General features: G+C 39.7%; 1 protein-coding gene and 1 long non-coding RNA gene across 2 annotated transcripts in view; one reads left to right on the top strand and one right to left on the bottom strand.

Annotated features, from left to right (window-relative positions):
* Nucleotides 1–19,126, top strand: part of LOC121521336 — a 105,002-nt gene that overhangs the window by 9,238 nt on the left and 76,638 nt on the right. The gene's annotated exons all lie outside the window — the stretch shown is intronic.
* Nucleotides 13,167–19,126, bottom strand: part of gpr4 (G protein-coupled receptor 4) — a 67,719-nt gene continuing 61,759 nt past the window's right edge. Inside the window, exons 3-4 of the mRNA XM_041805248.1 lie at nt 16,084–16,348; nt 13,167–15,208 (exon numbers count right to left, since the gene is read on the bottom strand). Coding sequence (XP_041661182.1) covers nt 14,487–15,208; nt 16,084–16,348 — 987 coding nt within the window. The 3' untranslated portion in view covers nt 13,167–14,486. The remainder of the gene's footprint in view (nt 15,209–16,083; nt 16,349–19,126) is intronic.

Below are 19,126 nucleotides of genomic sequence, written 5' to 3'. Positions count from 1 at the left end.
AATCAGCGCAAGTCAAGATATAGTAATGTAAAGGTACACAACGTTTCACGGCATAGTTTTGGGTAAAAGGGTGGATAGTTATGAAAACAACTGATGACAAAGTTTAGCACACACTGACCCATGGCTCGTTTTAAAGTAATATTATAAAGTGACTTACAGCTTGTGGTTAAGCCTCCCTGGGCGATCTTTACAGAGGGAACAGCTCCATGTTTTAGCAGCAGATTAAAACCAAATCCAGCATCTTACTGTCCTTTATTGACGAAACAATCGTCGGTGAAGTGACGAGCGCAGAGAAAAAAGTTCGCAGGCGGTCCGCTCGATTCAAGTCTCGCAACGAGCTGTTCAGAGAGGCCGGTAATCTCGGTTTCTGGAAAGACACGTGTCTCTTGATAAAGTGAAATCGGTATGGTTTAGAAAGGATCCTCAACATTGTAGCATTGTATGCAAGTGTTAAAATATGACTTAGTATAATATGTCTCCTTTAAACTTAAAAAAAATAAAGTTTTCATTTAATGAAGTTGAGGTAGTGCAGAAAAAAATGATAGCAAACATGTTCGTGGTGGATATTTTCTGAGTGGTTTATACTGTAAAAAGAAAAGTATTAACAAAATGGTAAAACAGTGGACCTCGAAGGCACTGGTTCCCAACCTGGGGTCCAGGACTAGATCTCAGGTGGGGTGAAAGGCTTTGTCTGCTCTGATTACATTGGGATATATCAATTAAGATCATAGCAAAACTTTACTTGAATAGTTTTATAAAAATGTCAAAACGCACATAGACATATTTTCTTGGGATTTTGTCCATGGAACAATTGAAATTGATTGTTGACCCTTGACAGCAGTCTGTCACTTTTTAATATGTGTGGGTCTTGGGGGGGCTCGGCTTTTCTTAGAGACAAGTAGGGGTCCAGGAAAAATGGCTGGGAACCACTGCTCTAAGGGTTAAAATTAGGGTGTAAAGGCACGGAAAAATTTCGGTTTGGTAATTACCTCGGTTTTTGAGTCACGGTTTGTTACGTTTTCAGTAGAGTTATTAAAGCAAATAGATAACAGATTTTTTAAAATTGTTTTTAAATTGAACTGTATTGAAATAAATAGGCATAATAAATTACATTTAAATTATTAATAATGCTGCAACCTTCTTCCAAAAGGTCTTCAATTGATAAGAATTTTAATAAATAAACACATTTTTTAATTACTAGGTTATTTGAATTGGTATATTCACATTTTTATGCCCATTCTTTAAACAATAAAATTTCCCAGCCAACTTGAACACATCATCATAGAACCGTTAGTTAGCTTGTTAAGTATGCAAATTAGCATCTTTCCTGCTGATTTCAACAAGGACTGCAGCACTGGATTACTTTTTTAACCAGTGGGACCTACTAAAAAGTTTGGGAGAACTTTTCACAGCCCATCTTGGCGGACAAAGCGGTTAGAGCCCTGTGAAATCTGAGGATAACTTTACCTATGACACAGCTGCAGACGTGATGGAGTCCCCTCTCCCCTTCCTCTGAGGCTGACAGTTGAAGGTAGCACATGCAGAATGAATTTGATTCACAAAACCAATAAAAAAATCTTAAATCATTGGAAATAAATAAATAACCGGCTGGTGAGATTATTTGTTGTTTCTCCTTGTACAGTGACGTTCTTGTTTGAGTGGAGCCTTTTCAAATGCTTTGGTTCAGCTGCTGGACGACGTGCTGTCAGCGACACAGTTGCTGAATAATGTCAGCGCTACTGTTGACGTCTTTGTCCACTGTTTTATTTTACTGGGATACAAAGGGTTCCTTAACAGAACACTTTTATCTGGGAATATTTAGGTTGTTGCTGTCGTTTGCTGTGGTCGTGTGGTTGCCAGGACAGTGTGACATGGAGTTGTTCTCTGGTTTTCCATCTGTGTATGAGCTCTGTTCCATATGTGTCCGTTCGGTACAAGTCTGTACCGTACCAAGAGGCCAGTACTGAATCGGTATGGTACAAATACACGTACCTTTACACCCCTAGTTAAAAACAACCGCTTTAGCTGCATCTAGGGCTGGGCGATTATGGCAAAAATCAAAATCACGATTAATTGAACTTTTCACCTCAATTATGATTAATGAATGATTATTCCACCCCCAAACTCTGACTCTTTTTGTTCTGTAAATATTCATATAATTTTAAAATAAACAACTAAAATGAATTTAGAATTTTTGTTTATCTATTGATACATTTGAAATCAAAACACACATCAGCTGAAATGAAAATGTTTTTCGTAAAAATTAAAAGTTTTCCAAGAAAAAGGGGAAAAAATTAAATACCAACTAGACACTGCAAGTTTTTATCTACCAGAGGCTCTAAATGTCGGTTCCAATTTTTTTATTGAATGCCCAGCTCTAGCTGCATCCTCACTTTTCTCTTCAATGACCGCCATTGTTTACTGACTTGCAGTATATCTGAACCACACGGTAGCTCCTGCCTCTTTCTCCTCACATTAATTGGCCTTTGTCTCTCTGACCAGGAAGAAAACATGTCGGCTTGAAGCTTTGCAAGATGGACACACGTGATTCCAGGCATGAATCTGACCATAAATGTTTTGTCCTGTCATTTTGATTGCTTTTATCTAAATGAGGAAGACCATCATTCTGGTCTATGTCTGGAGTCTCCAAAATACTAAAATCATTTATGTTTCTTATAGTTTTTTTAAGTGCAGGATTAATAACTTCAGGTGAAAAACTACCGTAATTTCTGGACTATAAGCCGCTACTTTTTTCCCATGCTTTGAACCCTGCGGCCTATACAATGATGCGGCTAATCAATGGATTTTTACATAGATTAGTTACAGCTAACGGCCACTGGGGGACCTTCTAAATCTATGGATTTTACAGGTTACGGTCCCCCACCTTTTAAACTCTGTGGGCTCTATGGCCGGTCCACGTCCCCCACCTTTAAGAGGCAGGCTCCAGCAGGAAATGCTGGAGGCCGGAAAAGAGTGAGACAGGCAGTTCGCGCTAACAACGAAAGCATAGTGGAACCAAATGCAGTACGAGAGACAGAATGAGCGCAAGACAGACATTACGAGAGCGAGACAGTTTGCCCAAAGGAGGTTTTCATGCACAAACCCTCATTATGGAAAACAAACGAAGAAATGCATATGATGCAGCTTTTAAGTTAAAGGTAGTCGATCTGGCTGTCAAAGAAGGAAATAGAGCTGCTGCACGTACCCTTGGCATCAGTGAATCAATGGTGAGACGTTGGAGACGCCAGCGTGAAAAACTGGCTCAATGCAAAAAGACGAAAAAAGCTTTCAGAGGTAATAAAAGCAGATGGCCCGAACTTGAAGGCTTTCTTGAAGATTGGCTGAACACACAGAGAGCAGACGGCAGAGGTGTTTCCACCGTGCCACCGTTCCACCTGCGGCTTATAGTCCAGTGCGGCTTGTATATGTACACATTTGGTTTTTCCCCTAAATTTAGCTGGTGCAGCTTTTTTCCAGGTGCGCTTTACAGTCTGGAAATTACGGTACATTTGAAAGAACTCTCATACAGTCAAACAGTTTGTTAAAGAATCATGAGAGCAATCGAAATGCTGTACCACTTCAAGAACAGTTATTGGCCTATAGTTTTAGCTTCAAGAAAGGATGGAGTAAAGCTAAGTTCTGCCATTATCTTGTTCTTACAGTAAGCTGAACTGTATGTGCTCCAGATTCTCAGTTGCTGATCACTTATGCTAGAAAAAAACGTGATTGTGAATTCCCATCAAAATAACGAAACCATCCTTTTTGTCTCAGAGGTCTCCCTGTATCTGTACCTGGCTATAAATCACTGTAATTATCAGGTGAGCTGTTGGTAATGTCAGCTGTGGCCTCTGGTGAGCTGCTTTAAATAGACCTATGGTGGAGGTGACCAGTGAAGCATAGAGGGCGGGAGACAATGTTCCCTCAGAGAGAGGAAGAATGAGTTATGTCCTTTGTTTCCTCAAGAACATAAAGGCATGCTGAAGCATATTCAGCAAGCACTAAAGCATGTCAGAAACCACAGGTATGCTGTACACGGTCATTCCTGCCTGTAAATAGACGATACTTTGTTGCAGCCCTGATCCTGATCCTTTTTCCATCTCACAGATTCCCTGTCCTACAGCCAACATACGTCCACCCTGATGAGGACAGGTCGTAAATACAAGGTTCCCTCTAATGCACGAGGTAACAATGGAAAGGATGCACACACTCTGTCAGAGATAAACACACAAACACACATGACATGAGCACATCCTACAACATGTCCTTCATGTCGTTCATTAGCCGTACAGCTCTGTGAGAGTAGAGGAGCAGGGAGTCAAGAGGGTGACTTTGTGTTGGCATCGTTGTGCAGATCTGCTCTCTCATCAGGTCTGCTTTCAGAGAGAGCACTCAGAGTGATGCAGAGTGTTCCTGGTCAAAGGCAAGTAGTGCTCTTCAGAGGTTACAGGAATATAATGAAAGGGTAAGGTCAGATTAAGTCCTTACTTTCTCTAGACACCTGGTAAACTGCTGCATTAGCTATCTTTGTGACTGTGCCTGAAGCTTAGTCTGTACTTTGGTTATCTACATGCCACATGATTGTCAGATATTAACTGATTTAAAAGCATGGGAGATCACAGACATAAAGACACTTTCAGCCAGTTTTTACAGGATAATCTTCCAAATGCACACACTACACAATTCAGCCAGACCACACATCACCAACAGCTGTTCACTGTAACAGCGTCACAGTGGGAAATCCACTGATGCAAGATCTCCTAGAGCTTTGTGCGATCATCTGAAATATTTTTGTAAACTCAATGTGCTGCTTAGTCAAGTTTCAGTTCTGAGTTTAGCTTCCAGCTATCATGGAACAAGATAACTGAGATTAAAAAGATTATTGTGCTGCATGCAGTGTTACCATCTAGGGATGCACGATATTATCGGTATTGGCCAATAATAGCTTAAAAATTAATTATCGGTATCGGCCGATAGTAAAATTTATGCCGATGTGTATGGCCGATTACATGACGTCATAATTAAGCACACGCGATGTCGCCGGACATGCGCAAACAACAACAAACTCAACATGTCAGCTGTGTGGGAGAAGTCTGAGGTGTGGGAACAAGACAGCAAAGTAGCTGTTTGCATCGCTTGTTAAGTACATCAGCTGCGTGGAGGAGCTCGACAACATGTCTTTAACACCACCAGTTTAATTTTGCATCTAAAAAACCGCCAACCTGATGACTACAAGGACTATAAAGAATGGCAAAACTTTGTGCCAGGGAAAACTCGGCAGCAGGCTCTACTTAAGTCATTCAACAAAGCTAAAAAATAAAGCAGTGACCACCCAATGGTAAGGAGCTGAACAGGAAAATCATTGAATTTATAGCTCTTGATAATCAGCCTTTCAGGGTGATGAAATATACTGGCTTATGATGCATTTAAAGCCCCACTACGTTATACCCAGCAGGCACTTATAGCCTTACCTGAACTGCAAAACCTCGTTTCTAGTCACGTAGAGAAGCTCCTCGTTAAAGCTAAACATATTAGCTTCACCAAAGATATAAGGACATCAAGTGTCTGTCGTTTAGCCTCACTGCCTCCGTGGATAGATGAAGATTTTACTCTTAAAAAGTCTGTCCTACACTCACAGGAGTGCTCACTCAGCAGCCGCAGCTGCAGCCGCTTTTGATAACATGTTTAGATAGAGATAAAAACAACGTGCGTGTCGTCCTACGTGACATGCGCAAAACAAGGCAAAAGCAATGACGGACTTCTGAGTGCCGTCTCCTGTGGTGCACGAAGGTGTGTCCAGCATTGGAGATGTTTGTGTCACTGTGTTGTTACAGAGCTGTTTAAAGAGAAATGCCCCTTAAACTTGGTTTCTTAGTTAGTTTGTGCTGTTTAAAGCAGAATCAGGAGAACTACTTTAGTTGAAGTGTTATTTCTGTTCATCTTGAGTCTCAGAAATTAAGAATCCTAATTAAGCTCTGAACTATAGCTAGTTTTTTTGCATTTAAGAATCTGTGTTGTTGTTATTTAAAGCCCTTTGTCAGGAGTATGTCAGGGAGCCATCCTGCAAACTGGCTGAGTAATAAGGAGAGTCTGTCTAAATTTATAAGCTATTTCTTTTTTGCACTGTGGAGCTCAGTGTCAGCAGGTTATTTTGCTGCTGCTTATTGCCCTCAAAAATGCAGATGACTTTGGCTGGACTGTTAAAAATACATGTAAGCATGTAATACACATGTAACCCAAAGACATTACTGTAAGTTTGTCATTAATGTATGGCTGTATTTGAAAAAAAAAAAAAAACCCAATATATCCAATATAAAGAAAACAATATAAAGAAAAATTATAGTCCATGATAGAATTCGTGTTTATAACAGTGGAAAAAATGTAATTAAATATCGGTATCAGCCAAAATTTGTTTCAAAATATCGGCATATCAGATATCGGCAAAAATCCATATCGTGCATCCCTATTACCAGCGGAGCAAAAGAAAATGACAGAAAGGCAGCTGATGGTTACTGAGGAGGTATAAAGATCTAACCTTGCAAAGCAGATGGATATGCCCGTTTCTGTGTTTCTCACTGGCGAATCCAACTTGCAAAGCTCCCATCTGAACCGTTTGGGCCCGGTTAGAAAGTGACAGGACCAGTCAGCGACACAGGACAGTACTTTCAGGCATGGTGGAGTCGTGACGTAAGCAAGCAGCAACAAGAGGCCAGTGCAATTATGGCAAAAGAGCTTAGTGAGATGTTGCTAAAGCGCCAGTTTTATCAGAACTTGATGACATTTCTTTGTTAAAAGAAGAACAAAGAACAGCAGTGAGTTGTTTTCTTTTCAAAAATGACAAAAGTCGTGTACTGACATGTCTACAGTTGCCATGGTTCACGTTATTCCTCGGTAGCTGCGCACGCACACCTCAGAAATCAGTTTATAGTGCCACAAAAGGGTGGAAAATTTGTTTAAATTGGCAGAAAATGGGAAGAAAGTGGAAGAAATGGGTTGAACTGGAAAAAATGGGCATAACAAATAATGAAATGTGGTTAAAATTCTAGTAAAAAGGGGTCAGTGGTGGTGATAGTGAAGGGGTGAAGGGTTTTAAACTGCCAAAATATGGTTAAAAGTGGCAACATTTGCAAAATGGTTGGAAAGGGGTAAAAAATTGGCAAATTTGGTGTTAAGTGGCAAAAGTATGTAAAAAAGAGGCAAAAATGGGTCCAAATTTTGCAAACATTGAAGAAAGTGGCCAAATTAGTTTGGAAAAGTGGTGAAAATGTAGCACAAAGAGGTACTTTTAACATAAGAGCCACAGAACAACTTTTCAGCTTCATTATGAGGGAACTGTGCAGACTTACTTTCTACAGCTTTGTAGATTACCTTCATTTCATCATAAATCTCACCAAATGACCATGTTTTTATTTACATGTGACTAATTTCATGCATTTATTTTCATACAAATGTAAAATATGCAGTTTGAAATCATCTGAAAAATATTCTTTGTTTTTTTAAGGCATCTGGCGACCCCCTCTCGGTGTCTTGCGAGGGATTTGAAGTGATTTAGGCCCACAGTCCTAGGTAGATGCTCCGTCTAAACTGTAACACTGTTGGTTTCCACAGGTAGTCTCTAGCTGCAGTTATTGATGACTGTCTGCCTGGCCACCACAGCACTCTGTAACCTGAAGGTAACCAACAGCTAACTGACAGAACCAATGTGATCTTGTAGGAACTATGTAGCACTATTTTAATCTAGAGAATAGATACAAAGTTGTGTGTAGGCTTTTGCAGCTTATATTCACTGCTGCTACATAGACATAGACACGTAGACACTCTGGTGACCAGCTTCATGTCATTTATACTTTAGTGCCTTAAATAGATAGTGCTGGATTCTGACTGTTTCTCCAAACTATGCAGTTATGTTTGTATGCAGCTGGAAATGCGTCTCCTTGGAATATTACTGGTGCTGTCTTCTATAAAGGTTTGGCTCTTAAATTGTGTGACCGCCTGACTTCCTCTTCCGACTTTTTCTGCATTGCTATTTTTCAGCAGCATCAGCATGAATACAGTGTTATCATACCTGAAGGAAATGATGGAGAGAAACCCACAGAGAAAATTCAATAGACATAAAATAGAAAAGAAAACGATAAACAGTCCTCCCTCTGCACTTCATTTCCATTTAAAAAGGCTCCTCCATCTCATTTCTGATTGCCAGTGCCAAACAAACAAGTGGATGCAAAGTTTTGTATGCATAATTTATTTCTCACCGACATTGTTGCAGAACAAACACACATTACGAAGCCTGGTACCTCTTCTCTCACTCTGACATACTAAAGCACAACCAAAGCAAAGATACACAGAGCAGCATGTAGATCAACACCGACCTGAACGCCGTTTCAACGAACACAGGAATGTTTACATGCAAAGATGAGTTCACCACACTTTCTCTGAATCCTTAAAATGTCTGAACCTTTAAGTGTGTATCACAAGAGAAGAGTTCTTCAAACCTCAGCTGCAGGAATGTGTTCTTCTAATTTTATCAAAAGTAAATCTAAACACAGACCAGGAAATTCTGCATGTAAAAACAGTCAGTTTGAAATGTTTCCACCACTTTTGATTGCACATGGAAGCTGAGAGGAAGCATCATAAAGACTGAGTTTAAAGCTGCAGATGTGTTTAGAAATTTATGATGCCTCTGTTTGGACAGCTGCATCCAAAACAGACTTTTCATGTATAATTACAGTAGTTAAACCCCTGCTTTAGAGTCTCTAAAGCAGTTTTAAGATCACAACTTCTTTCACTTGGACAAATGGGCTCAGTCACTGTCATCATGATTAGTTTTACATTAAAATCGCTGCTTAACAACACAACAGTTTAAAGACCTTTGCACAACTGACATGTGGTTTTTGTGCAGTTAATCCACATGTAGTTGTTTTCAGACCTGCTGCTGCACAAGGAAAGCCCCAGAGCTCTTTTTAACACTCCTTTATTGTTTGAGGACTAAAAACACATTGCAAATTCTAGTTTAAAGATTTTTTAACCAACAAAAATGTCTGAATGCATTGCTTCTGGTGTTTTCAAATCTTTCATCAAGTCGAACAAAATAAGTCCTCTCCAGAAGTGGACGTAGCCTTTTATTTGATCTTTTTCCCTTTCTGTTGAATAAAATGAGAGCCAGGTCATCATCACTCAAAGCTGAATCCAAACTGTGGTGGCGTGATTAGTTTTTAGGGTATAATTTTTTCATAAATTTGCATCAGCCCTGATTTGAAAAGACAGACACGTCAAAGGTGCTTCTGCCCTATTTTCAATTTCATTTCATATATTCTTTGGTGTGCAAAGGCCTTTAAGCAGTCTCACTTTTAATACGCACAGGCAGCTAATCCAGCATCAGTGAATACTCAGTTATACAGTATTTACACAAAGAGCGATCAGTTATAACTTCAAACTAAGGGACATGCTGTCTGTGTAAGAGATTCACCGTTTTAGAACAGTGCATGCTCTGACGGTCAGTGTGTTTTCTGGCAGATCCACTTCCTGGTTCAAACCAGACTCAAAAATCAGGAGAAACTCTCATTATTCCAGTTTTTCATTCTTGACCAAAAATGGAAAAAGTGAGAAAAAATAGGCGTCTTAGCAAACTATATATATATATATATATATATATATATATATATATATATATATATATAAAAATATATATATATATAAAGGATTTTTTTTTTCAATTCCATTATTTTGTTTTCTTGTTTTAATTAGATACTTGAGGAAAAGAAAAAGATATGACCCATTGGGAAAGGTGAACATTCATTTTAAAATAAACACACACATGTTAAAATTTAAGCCATCAAAGCCAACGTTACCTATTAGATTGTTTGTTTGTTTGTATTTTGCTCTGATTATTTATGTATTTATGTATTTATTTATTTATTTAACTTATTTATTGTGAAAACACTAATGAATAAACCTTTCACCAAACATTAGAATCATATATTGAAATCTGACTCTGCTGTGTTCATAGATAAATACCTTAAGCAGTCCAGGCTTATTTATTTATATTAATTTATTTTGAATCAAATCATCTTTTGAATCAACATTTTTTTTTTTTTTATTTGTGCTGAAATGCAAGTAAAAGTTACAAAAACTACATAAAATGCAAGTTTTGTACATGACACTTTGTGCTTGATCCCCCTCAGAGGAAGATGGGGGTCCCCGATCTCGGCGCCATTTTTTAGGGGGGTCATGGGGTTAAAAGTTTTGGTACCCCTGCTGTAAAACACAGTAGATGGCTATACAGGCTTACATTTTGACAAGAGGGCTTTTATTTTGAAATGTGTGCCTGTCCCAACTGATCATATGATTTCCTTTACCTCAAGTAGTTCATTTAAATGAGAAAACAAAATAATTTAATTGAAAAAAAAAAAAAAAACAAAAACAAAAATTGGACCCCCTTTTAAAAATGTTGCTATTTGTTTTTCTGTCTTTGTGCCAGAAATGAAAACAATGTGAAAATGACTTGTTCGTTTATTTCCCCATTATCTGTCAAAAAGGAAAACACAGAATAACGAGAGTTTCTCCAGAAAATACACTGACCTCTGACAACTAGGTGTGTTTTGTGAATATCTAGGAAAGCATTTGGGTTGACCTTCTTAAATTTTTTGCTTTAGGAGATTTAAATAAGTTTAAGTGTGAAGACTAAATTTGTTTCCCCTGATACAACAAAACAGGTTATCAGGGTTAGCAGCTAACAGCGTCACTCTATCAAGAGAGAGCTTAAAAGATAAGTTAAGCAAATGGGAGGTTTCATTTGCGATCTTTGTCATGTGGTGTGTCACTGAAAAAACATTTACTCAGCTCTGACTGTTACAGTTAAAGGCATCCATCTAAATAAGGAATGTAAACCGTATCAGGGGAAACGACGCAGCATTTATCGAAGCCCTAGCATGAGGTTCAGTTTCAGTCAGTACGTTTACGTGGTCTGTAAAGTTACAGTAAAAGATCATTGAGGATATTTATCTGGACTAAACCCAGATTGTTAGAAAATAAGCACACAGCTAACCAGTGGTATGATGAAAACATGGAGAAACTTTACAGCCACAGTATTTCATATGTAAGCTAAGCTTTACTTTTGGTGCAGATGAGATGAACACATACCTCTAGTTTAACAGCGATAACTAAAGGCTAAGCCAAACATTTATGCTGTTTCTAACCCCAGGTCAAAACCCAGGACGGAGGCTGTGGAGCATGCTCAGATGTCCAAACTGTGTAGCTCAGATGTAGCTATAATAGAGCAGCAGTTTTATCACCACTGAATGCTCATGACAGAAAAGATGTTCAACCCATCTCTTGACCTGTTCCAGCATGAGTTTGGATACTTACAGGGTTTAGTTGTACAGTGAGTTGGTGTATACAATGGTTGCCATCAGTGTAGCGGTTAGCTCAGATGTAGCTACAATGTAGCAGCAGTTAGTCACGTTTCTTTATGAAATTGATAGGGCTGTTAACATTTCTACTAATGATTCATCCCAGAGTTTCTGTAGTTAATCATGATTAGTCCCATCCTTTTTAATTTTTAAATTTTGCATTTATATCTGTTTTTGTATCTTTTAGGATTTTTCTTAAACTAAGACTCCCTGTCTTGATACAGGGCTGCTTTTACAAGTTGATCCAAGATTATAACATAAACTTAACCACAGTAAAAGGAACTTGTTATGATAAGAAATAAGGGGGAAGTACAAAGGCTCGTTAGATAACATTATATGCGGATGACATCTGACGTGTCCTCTGAGCTGTGAGTGAGTTTTTTAAAGTGAAATGAGACATTAATGAGCAGTGGTGGACCTACTTTACATCACTGGGGCTGCAGGGAGGTGCTGACATGACCATAATGCGTGAAATTAATCAAATGAAAAAAATTAACAGTTGTTGTGGATCTTGGTTAATTGCAATCAGTGTGTTAATCTTGATATTTTATGAATGACATTGGGATCTGCAGATATTAACTAGAAAATGAATTATCTGCATTGGCAGATATGAAAATTTCATCCGATATTTTGGCTGTAAAATGCGGCCTACATCAGCTGTAAATATTAGCTGTACAAACAAAAGAGAAAGTGGTGTTTTAGGCTGGACCTACTTCAGCCTACGTCATTATTACTTCCACTTGTATGTGTGTTCAAAGGACGGAAATTTGTTAAATCATACATCCTCAAACTTTAAATTGTGTGTTTTAGAGACTGAAGTTTCAGGTTGGAACTACATTTCAATACCAGTACTGGTATTCGCATTAGCTAAAATTGATTTGTAAATATCAACATATCAGAAATCAACAAAAACCCAGTATCTGGCTTCCCTATCAAAATCCGAAGCCTGAGTTCCAGTGACACATATTTGTTAAAGAAACTGTAAAGTCATGAACTGTAATACGTGGTGTTGGTCTCTGCCCTGAAAAAGCAGTATTGGTTGACTCTTACTTTACAGCACTAAGACTGTAGTCCCTCTAGAGCAGTGGTTCTCAATGTTGGGGAGACACTGAGAGTGGGTCTCCAGATGCCTTAAAAAAATAAGAATATTTTTAAATTACTCTATTCCAAGCCACACCATTTTAACCCATTTTCCTACAGTTTTCCTATCAATTTTGTCAATTTCAACATATTTTTGGCCACTCAAAACCCACTTTTGTCCATTTTAAACTTTAAATGCCCATTTTTGCCACTTCTAAACCAATTCTTGCCACGTTCTGCCCATTGTTGCCTCTGCTGACTCAGTGTTGCCACTATTAACCACTTTTTAAGCCTATTTTTTCCCATTTCAAACACATTTCATTATGATATGCCCCTTTTTGCCAGTTCAACCAATTTCTGTCAAATACTGCTCATTTTTCTGCCTTAGTTATCCTTTTTGTCTGTTTGTATCAATTTTTTAAACCCATTTCACCAAATTTCCACCCATTTTTATCACTTTAAAGCCATCACAGCTACTTGTTAATCTCCTTTTACCACTATTTATGTAGATTTTGCCACTTTAACCCATTTTTTTGGTTAGTTTTTGCCACTTTCATTAAATTTTTGCCACTTCTAACCCATTTCTTCTACTTTTAAAATCCAATTTCACCACTTTTTCCACCAATTTTTGCCATTATTACCCCACTTTAGCACTTTATAACCCATTTTAATTCTGTTTTTAACAAAAGGGATGAACATTTTTAAGAAGGCTATTTACTACACAAATGAATAAAAAATATATTTGTTTATTTTAAAAGAGTGGTTATTATTCAGGTAAAATATAAAATATGGATATCACAGCTCAACTTTACAGTGGGCCATGTTTTGCTGACCATGGTCCCCCTGTTTGGCTAGGCCCAGAAGGCTTTCCCATTTATCCCCTCTTTCTGGGCAGCCCTGTTTGCACATTTACTATTGGCTGTTCAACCACCTTCAGGTACAGTGGGGGTCCCCATTCTCTGGCAACTTTATATGGGAGTAGCAGGCTGAAAAGGTTGAGAACCCCTGCTCTAGAGTATACACCCACAAACTTTTTCACTATATTTGACTGTTTCCTGTTGCACGGGGCCATAAGCAGAACAAGTAATGACTAATGAATTTGACTGTCAAAACATGCAGTGGTGCAAGTCAAGGCTTGGTTCCCCTTTTTCTCAGCTGTTCAAATAAAAGAAAAACATAAGAACATACCAGACACTTTAAACCTTTCTAACTATTGCAGTTACAAGCTGAGGTACTTCATAAGGCTTCATTATATCCATCAAAAAACACATAACACAGTAAAGACATTTCCAAGCATTAAAAAATGTGTCGACCTGTAATTTACAATCATTTATGACCCCTCTTCTTTTCTTTTATATTCCAAAGTCATGCATTTGAAACGGTGATCTCCTACATCCTCATGTTGTCCAGTTGGAGGACCATATGGAACGCTGTCTCCTTTCAGCCCACTTAGCAATGCAGACTGTTTCCGCGTAAATCTTTTAAATGTCTGGCTGTGCACCCAAAGTCACATGTGGCACTGTTTGGTCTGTTGGTCCAACACTTTGGTCAAGATGGTACTCTCTAAACCTCTGCTGGATGATTGGCCTTAAATCTGGCTCATATCTCCATGGCACACTGACATTAAATCCAGCGGACTTTGGACTCCTGCCTTCTTTGCTTCATTAGGACATCTCATAAGCTAAAGAGCAAATCATTGCACTTTAGGATGAATGATAACTCTACATGCTGACATTAGCATGCAGTGCAGCTCTGCTGTGGCTGAGATTTATAGCTGTTGGTCATCTGAGATGTGCCAAATGGTGTGTTAGCATGTCAGTCTCTCAGCCGACAACATAACTCTTCATCAATCATTCCCATACTGGCTTCTTAATTAGTGTACATTTTGCTCCCATCATCTGATTTCAGCTTGATGGGCTTGAAGACATCATCCCCGTCAGTGTCAGGAGTCTCCTCCATCCACTTAATTAAGCTTTTTCTCCTCTTAGACTTTAGTCAAAGTCACTTTTTAACACTGAGGATGGTCATCTGGAGACATTCCTCCTTCAGAGCTGCTAGTTCAGTCTTGTAGCTGCTTGTCTTTTCTCCATCAGCATACACACAGGGCTGCTTCTTTGCTGACAGAGGCGTTTCCATAGTGACCGAGCCAGCGTTGAGTATGTCTGCGTGAGATGGCGAGGAAGAGGAGCGTCTGTGGCAGGCTGCAGACATTAAAGCAGAGAGAGCTCGACCGACATCGTGCCGAGCCCCCTCGTTGACAAAACAGTACAGTATGGGGTCAGCGACACAGTTGAGGCTGGTCAGCGCTAAAGAAACGTGGTACGCTGCAAATAAGCTCTCCTCTGAGCCGCAGTCACATGGTTTCCTCAGAAACATGACACTCCGCACCAGGAGGAGGATGTGGTACGGTCCAAAGCAGAGCAGAACTATCAGGATAAGACTCAACGCCAGCCGCTGAATCTTGGCCTTTTCCTGGCGCTCTGTGGAGACGTTGCAGCGCACAGCTGCTAGGATCCCGCGGTAGGCCACTAGCATGGCCGTCCATGGAGCAAGGAAGCCTAAAAACGTCCTGTAGAGGTTCATCCCTGCCACCCAGTCCTGCATGGGATATTTTTCGAAGCAGAAGGTGTGGTTGAAGCGATCCTGGAAGAGCTCATCGTGGAAGAGTGGAGCAGAGTTGGCCACTATCTCAATCATCCACACCATAGCACTGACCATAACAGCTGCAGAGAAGAGAAGACAGATATTTGACTTTGCAACTCACTTTTACTCCTCTTGAATTAGGGGTGTTCAAACTATTCTAGTGTTCAAACAAATTCTAGAAAATAAATGAAAAATGGCCCACATTTGAACATGAAGCTTCTGCTTGACTGTATTGTACTTTGCGACCTTGAGTCAGTTTCAGCTCAAGGTGGTGCTACCATACTAGTTCTGTAAACAAACATCTTGACAAGAACAATTTATTGATGTGTTTTTGTCTGACTTGATTAAGACAGATGGGTTATGGCAGCAACTAGCACTACCAATAATATTCCAGGGGCAGAGCCAGTGGTAGTTCAGGCCAAACAAGTCCCCCCTGAAATCTGATTGACCCCAAAAAACAGAAATGATTGTCTATCTGCCTTGTCAGCCATCAAATCTAGCATTAAGCATTAGTTTAGGCAGGCCATGGAGTCAAGCACTGCCTTCATCACCTAAGCCCTCATTTGCTGACAACCAGCTGATTTGCTCCAAGCCCGCTATTGGCTCATTGCTGTCATGATGCCTTATCTTATCTGATCTTGCCTGGCCACGCTCTCTGCAAGGTGCTCTTGCAAGGTTCCTCAACCCCAGCTCCTCCTTTATCCTGCTTCTGAGTTGACCAGTGTCATTCTGTTGTCACTGTTGTCTGCTCTGCTGTGGGTTTTGGCTGTCTCCTGTATGAAATAGCCAAAAGTTTTCATATACCTCACCTTGTAAATATCAAAGTGGCCCCAGAAACCTTATATATTTCTGTATATGGCCCTCCATTCCTGCCAGATTGTGGAGCCATTAAGTATTTGGTATGACTATTTAAGGTGCATATGCTGTGTCAAAGTTCATTTATAAAGCAACATACCTGTCTTGATTCGCCGAACTTTGGCAAAGCGCAGAGGATATGCCACAGCCAGGTACCTGTCCAGGGATATGCAGCAGAGGAAGGCGATGCTGACGTAGATGTTGGTGTAGAAGATGAAGCCGAACAGTTTGCAGCTCTCCTGACCGTGAATCCAGTCATCGTGCTGGAGGAAGTAGTCGATCCAGAGAGGAAGAGTGCTGATGTAGAGGAGGTCGGCCACCGAGAGGTTGATCAGGTAGATGCCCAGCTCGTTGCGTTGGCGTACCTGGAGGAGGGAATGTAAAGAGATGACAGAGGAATGGACATGTCATAGATATCAGCAGATTTAAACTACTTCCCTGTTGTATACAATTCAGAAAGTAAGAAGATAATTGCATTTAAATGTTGAATTTATATTTCAAACTAACAGGACTGTTTACAAAGTTTGGGAGTGTTTTTCACAGCCAATCTGAGCAGCATTTTAGTTTAGTTTAATGCACAGCACAGATGTGCTTTGAGCTTATGTTTCCCCTTTCAAGAGCTGATTTATGTTTTTGATGATGTATGTATGGATAAGCTAAAATGTTTTTGAATTTTGGGATTTGAAATATACATGCAGAACCAGGTTTTTATAAAACATGGTTTCAGTTTAATGTGCACATAATGTCAGCACCTGTTGTCGTGGTATTCTGGCTTTATTAAGCACAATGAAGGAAGACATAAACAGTCTATTTTAAACTTAAATAAATGTAAGGAACCAGAGAGCCAGGGAATCGTCTTTGAATTACAGTAATCATTGTATACCTATGACAGGGCTCACCTCGGCTCCTCTGACATGGTTGGTTGATACTGAGGCTGAAATTAATATAAAAGTGTGAGAGGAAGCCTTGCTGTAAGTCATACAACAATCTTAAATTGAGCTGTCACTTTAATGATGTTTTGTGCTCCATGAAAAGTTTGTGATCTCACTTGAATGAAAAGTCAATAATAATTCCTTCTGCTACTGCCAAAGCAAACCGGAGCTCTCTGGGAAACACTGAGGATGTTTGACACTGTCTGGGAAAATACCCTCAGCGCTCCGCTGCCTGGATGTAGTGATCAGTGCCCGGCTTTTTACATGGGAAATCCTTAATTACACAGCCTATTAAGCACAGTGTCCTTAACCAGAGATGAGGATATTGTCTCTGAGACACGGTGCCCTGGCTTCATATTGCTTTGGTGAAGAAACAATCCCACAGGATGGTCAGATGTCAACTGCTAAACAAATATTTGATCGGCCAATTCCAAAGAATCCTTCCATTTAGAAAACATGTAGAATCAAAGCAGGATCTTTTTCATTACTTTTTTTAACTTTCAAAAGTTCTCCAGCCAAATTAAGGTGCCGTAGTTTTCTGCTTTCTATTTCTGCCTCTAATTTTATTGCCTGGATCCACTCCTGAGGAACCAGATGGACTGTTTCACATACCCATGGGATGGGATGTATTTCACATCCATCTTGGCAGCACCCCATAGAGAGTGTTAGGGAAGGGCAGAACCTTTCAAATAATATCTCAGAGAGAGTTAGGATGAACAATCTGTCTGGAAAATGAATTTAAGACCTGGACAGCCATGAATGTTTCTTATTCATTGTTGTTGCTCTGTTTGTTGTCTTGCTTTCTGCACTGTTCTCTTTTCTGCATTTTCATCTTGAGTCTGGTTCTGCTCAAGGTTTCTACCCATTAAAAAGGGAAGTTTTTCCTTTGCCACTGGGACTTTGCTAACTGTAAGGGCTGAGCTCATGGTAAGAAAGTGTCAGAACTCAAAATGTCTTCACAACGCTGAGGAAGACTAAGTTGAAACGCGTCCGTTGTGCCTTGCTGCCTTGAATAAAACTACCAAAAAGGACATTTTGAGTGCTGACACTTCTCCTTTCTTAGTAAGTCTTTTTTGTCAGACACCTTAAAAAAGCTTTTTTGTTTGGAGGGTGCTCCTTCCTGTGCTTTTTCTGAGCTCATGGTAGACATTATTACAACAAAGAGTATGGTTGAGACATTACCTCTTTGTTTAGTGTCAATACAAATAAATCTTTATAAAAATAAAGGTTGATTTATTTCAGGCCAATCAGAGCAAGAAGACACATGACATAGCAGGTGTGCACCACCCCCAAGGAGTGAAGTTCATAGTGCAAGCTTGATGCAGAGCTCCTGAAACCAGAAGGTTTTGAAAACAGGTTCCACAGTGAAATGTTTAGAGAACAGCTTCAGCTGCGATGCAAGTTCGATGCATTTCTGTTGTGGTTCGGTATGATTTGATGAGGTAAGCCCTGATCTTGATGGCAGCAACAACTACAGCTAGGCCTTTATAATAACCAGCCGTGAGTCTTTCCCATCTCTGTGGAGGAATTATGGCCCACTCCTCTTTGCAGAATTGTTTTAATTCTGCCACACTGGGTAGTTTTCAAGCATGAACAGCCTGCCTAATGTCATAACCCATCATCTCCATCAGTTTTAAGACTTGGACTTTGTCAGTGTTCAGGCTTTATCAGATGGAGAAAACCTTAACTTTGTTTTATTAAGCCATTCAAAGGTGGAGTTGCTGGTGTGTTTGGGATCATTGTCCTGCTGCATAACCCAGGTGCGCTTGAGCTTGAGGTCACGAACTGGTTACCAGACTTTCTCCTCTAAGATTTTCTGTTAGGGAGCAGAATTCATGGTTCCATCAATAACGACAAGTTGTCTAGGTCTTAAAGCAGCAAAGCAGCCCCAGACCATCACGCTACCACCTCCATGTTTGACTGTTGGGATGGACAGGGCACACACCTTCTAAAAAGTTCAACTTTTGTTTCATCAGAATATTTCTCCAAAAGTCTTGGGGATCATCGGGATATTTTTGGCAAATTTGAGACGAGCCTTTGTGCTTTTTTGAGTCAGCACTGGTTTTGGCCTTGGAACTCTCCCATGGATGCCATTGTTGACCAGTCTCTTTCTTATTGTTGAAAAATGAACACTGACCTTAACTGAGTCTACTGAGGCCTGTAGGTCTTTAGATGTTGTTCTGGGCTCTTTTGTGACCTCCTGGATGAGTT

This window comes from Cheilinus undulatus, linkage group 2 (assembly GCF_018320785.1).
Source record: "Cheilinus undulatus linkage group 2, ASM1832078v1, whole genome shotgun sequence".
Classification (NCBI taxonomy): Eukaryota; Metazoa; Chordata; class Actinopteri; order Labriformes; family Labridae; genus Cheilinus; species Cheilinus undulatus.
The sequence above is the reverse complement of the archived record's forward strand: the minus strand, read 5'-3'. Positions and strand labels throughout refer to the sequence as shown.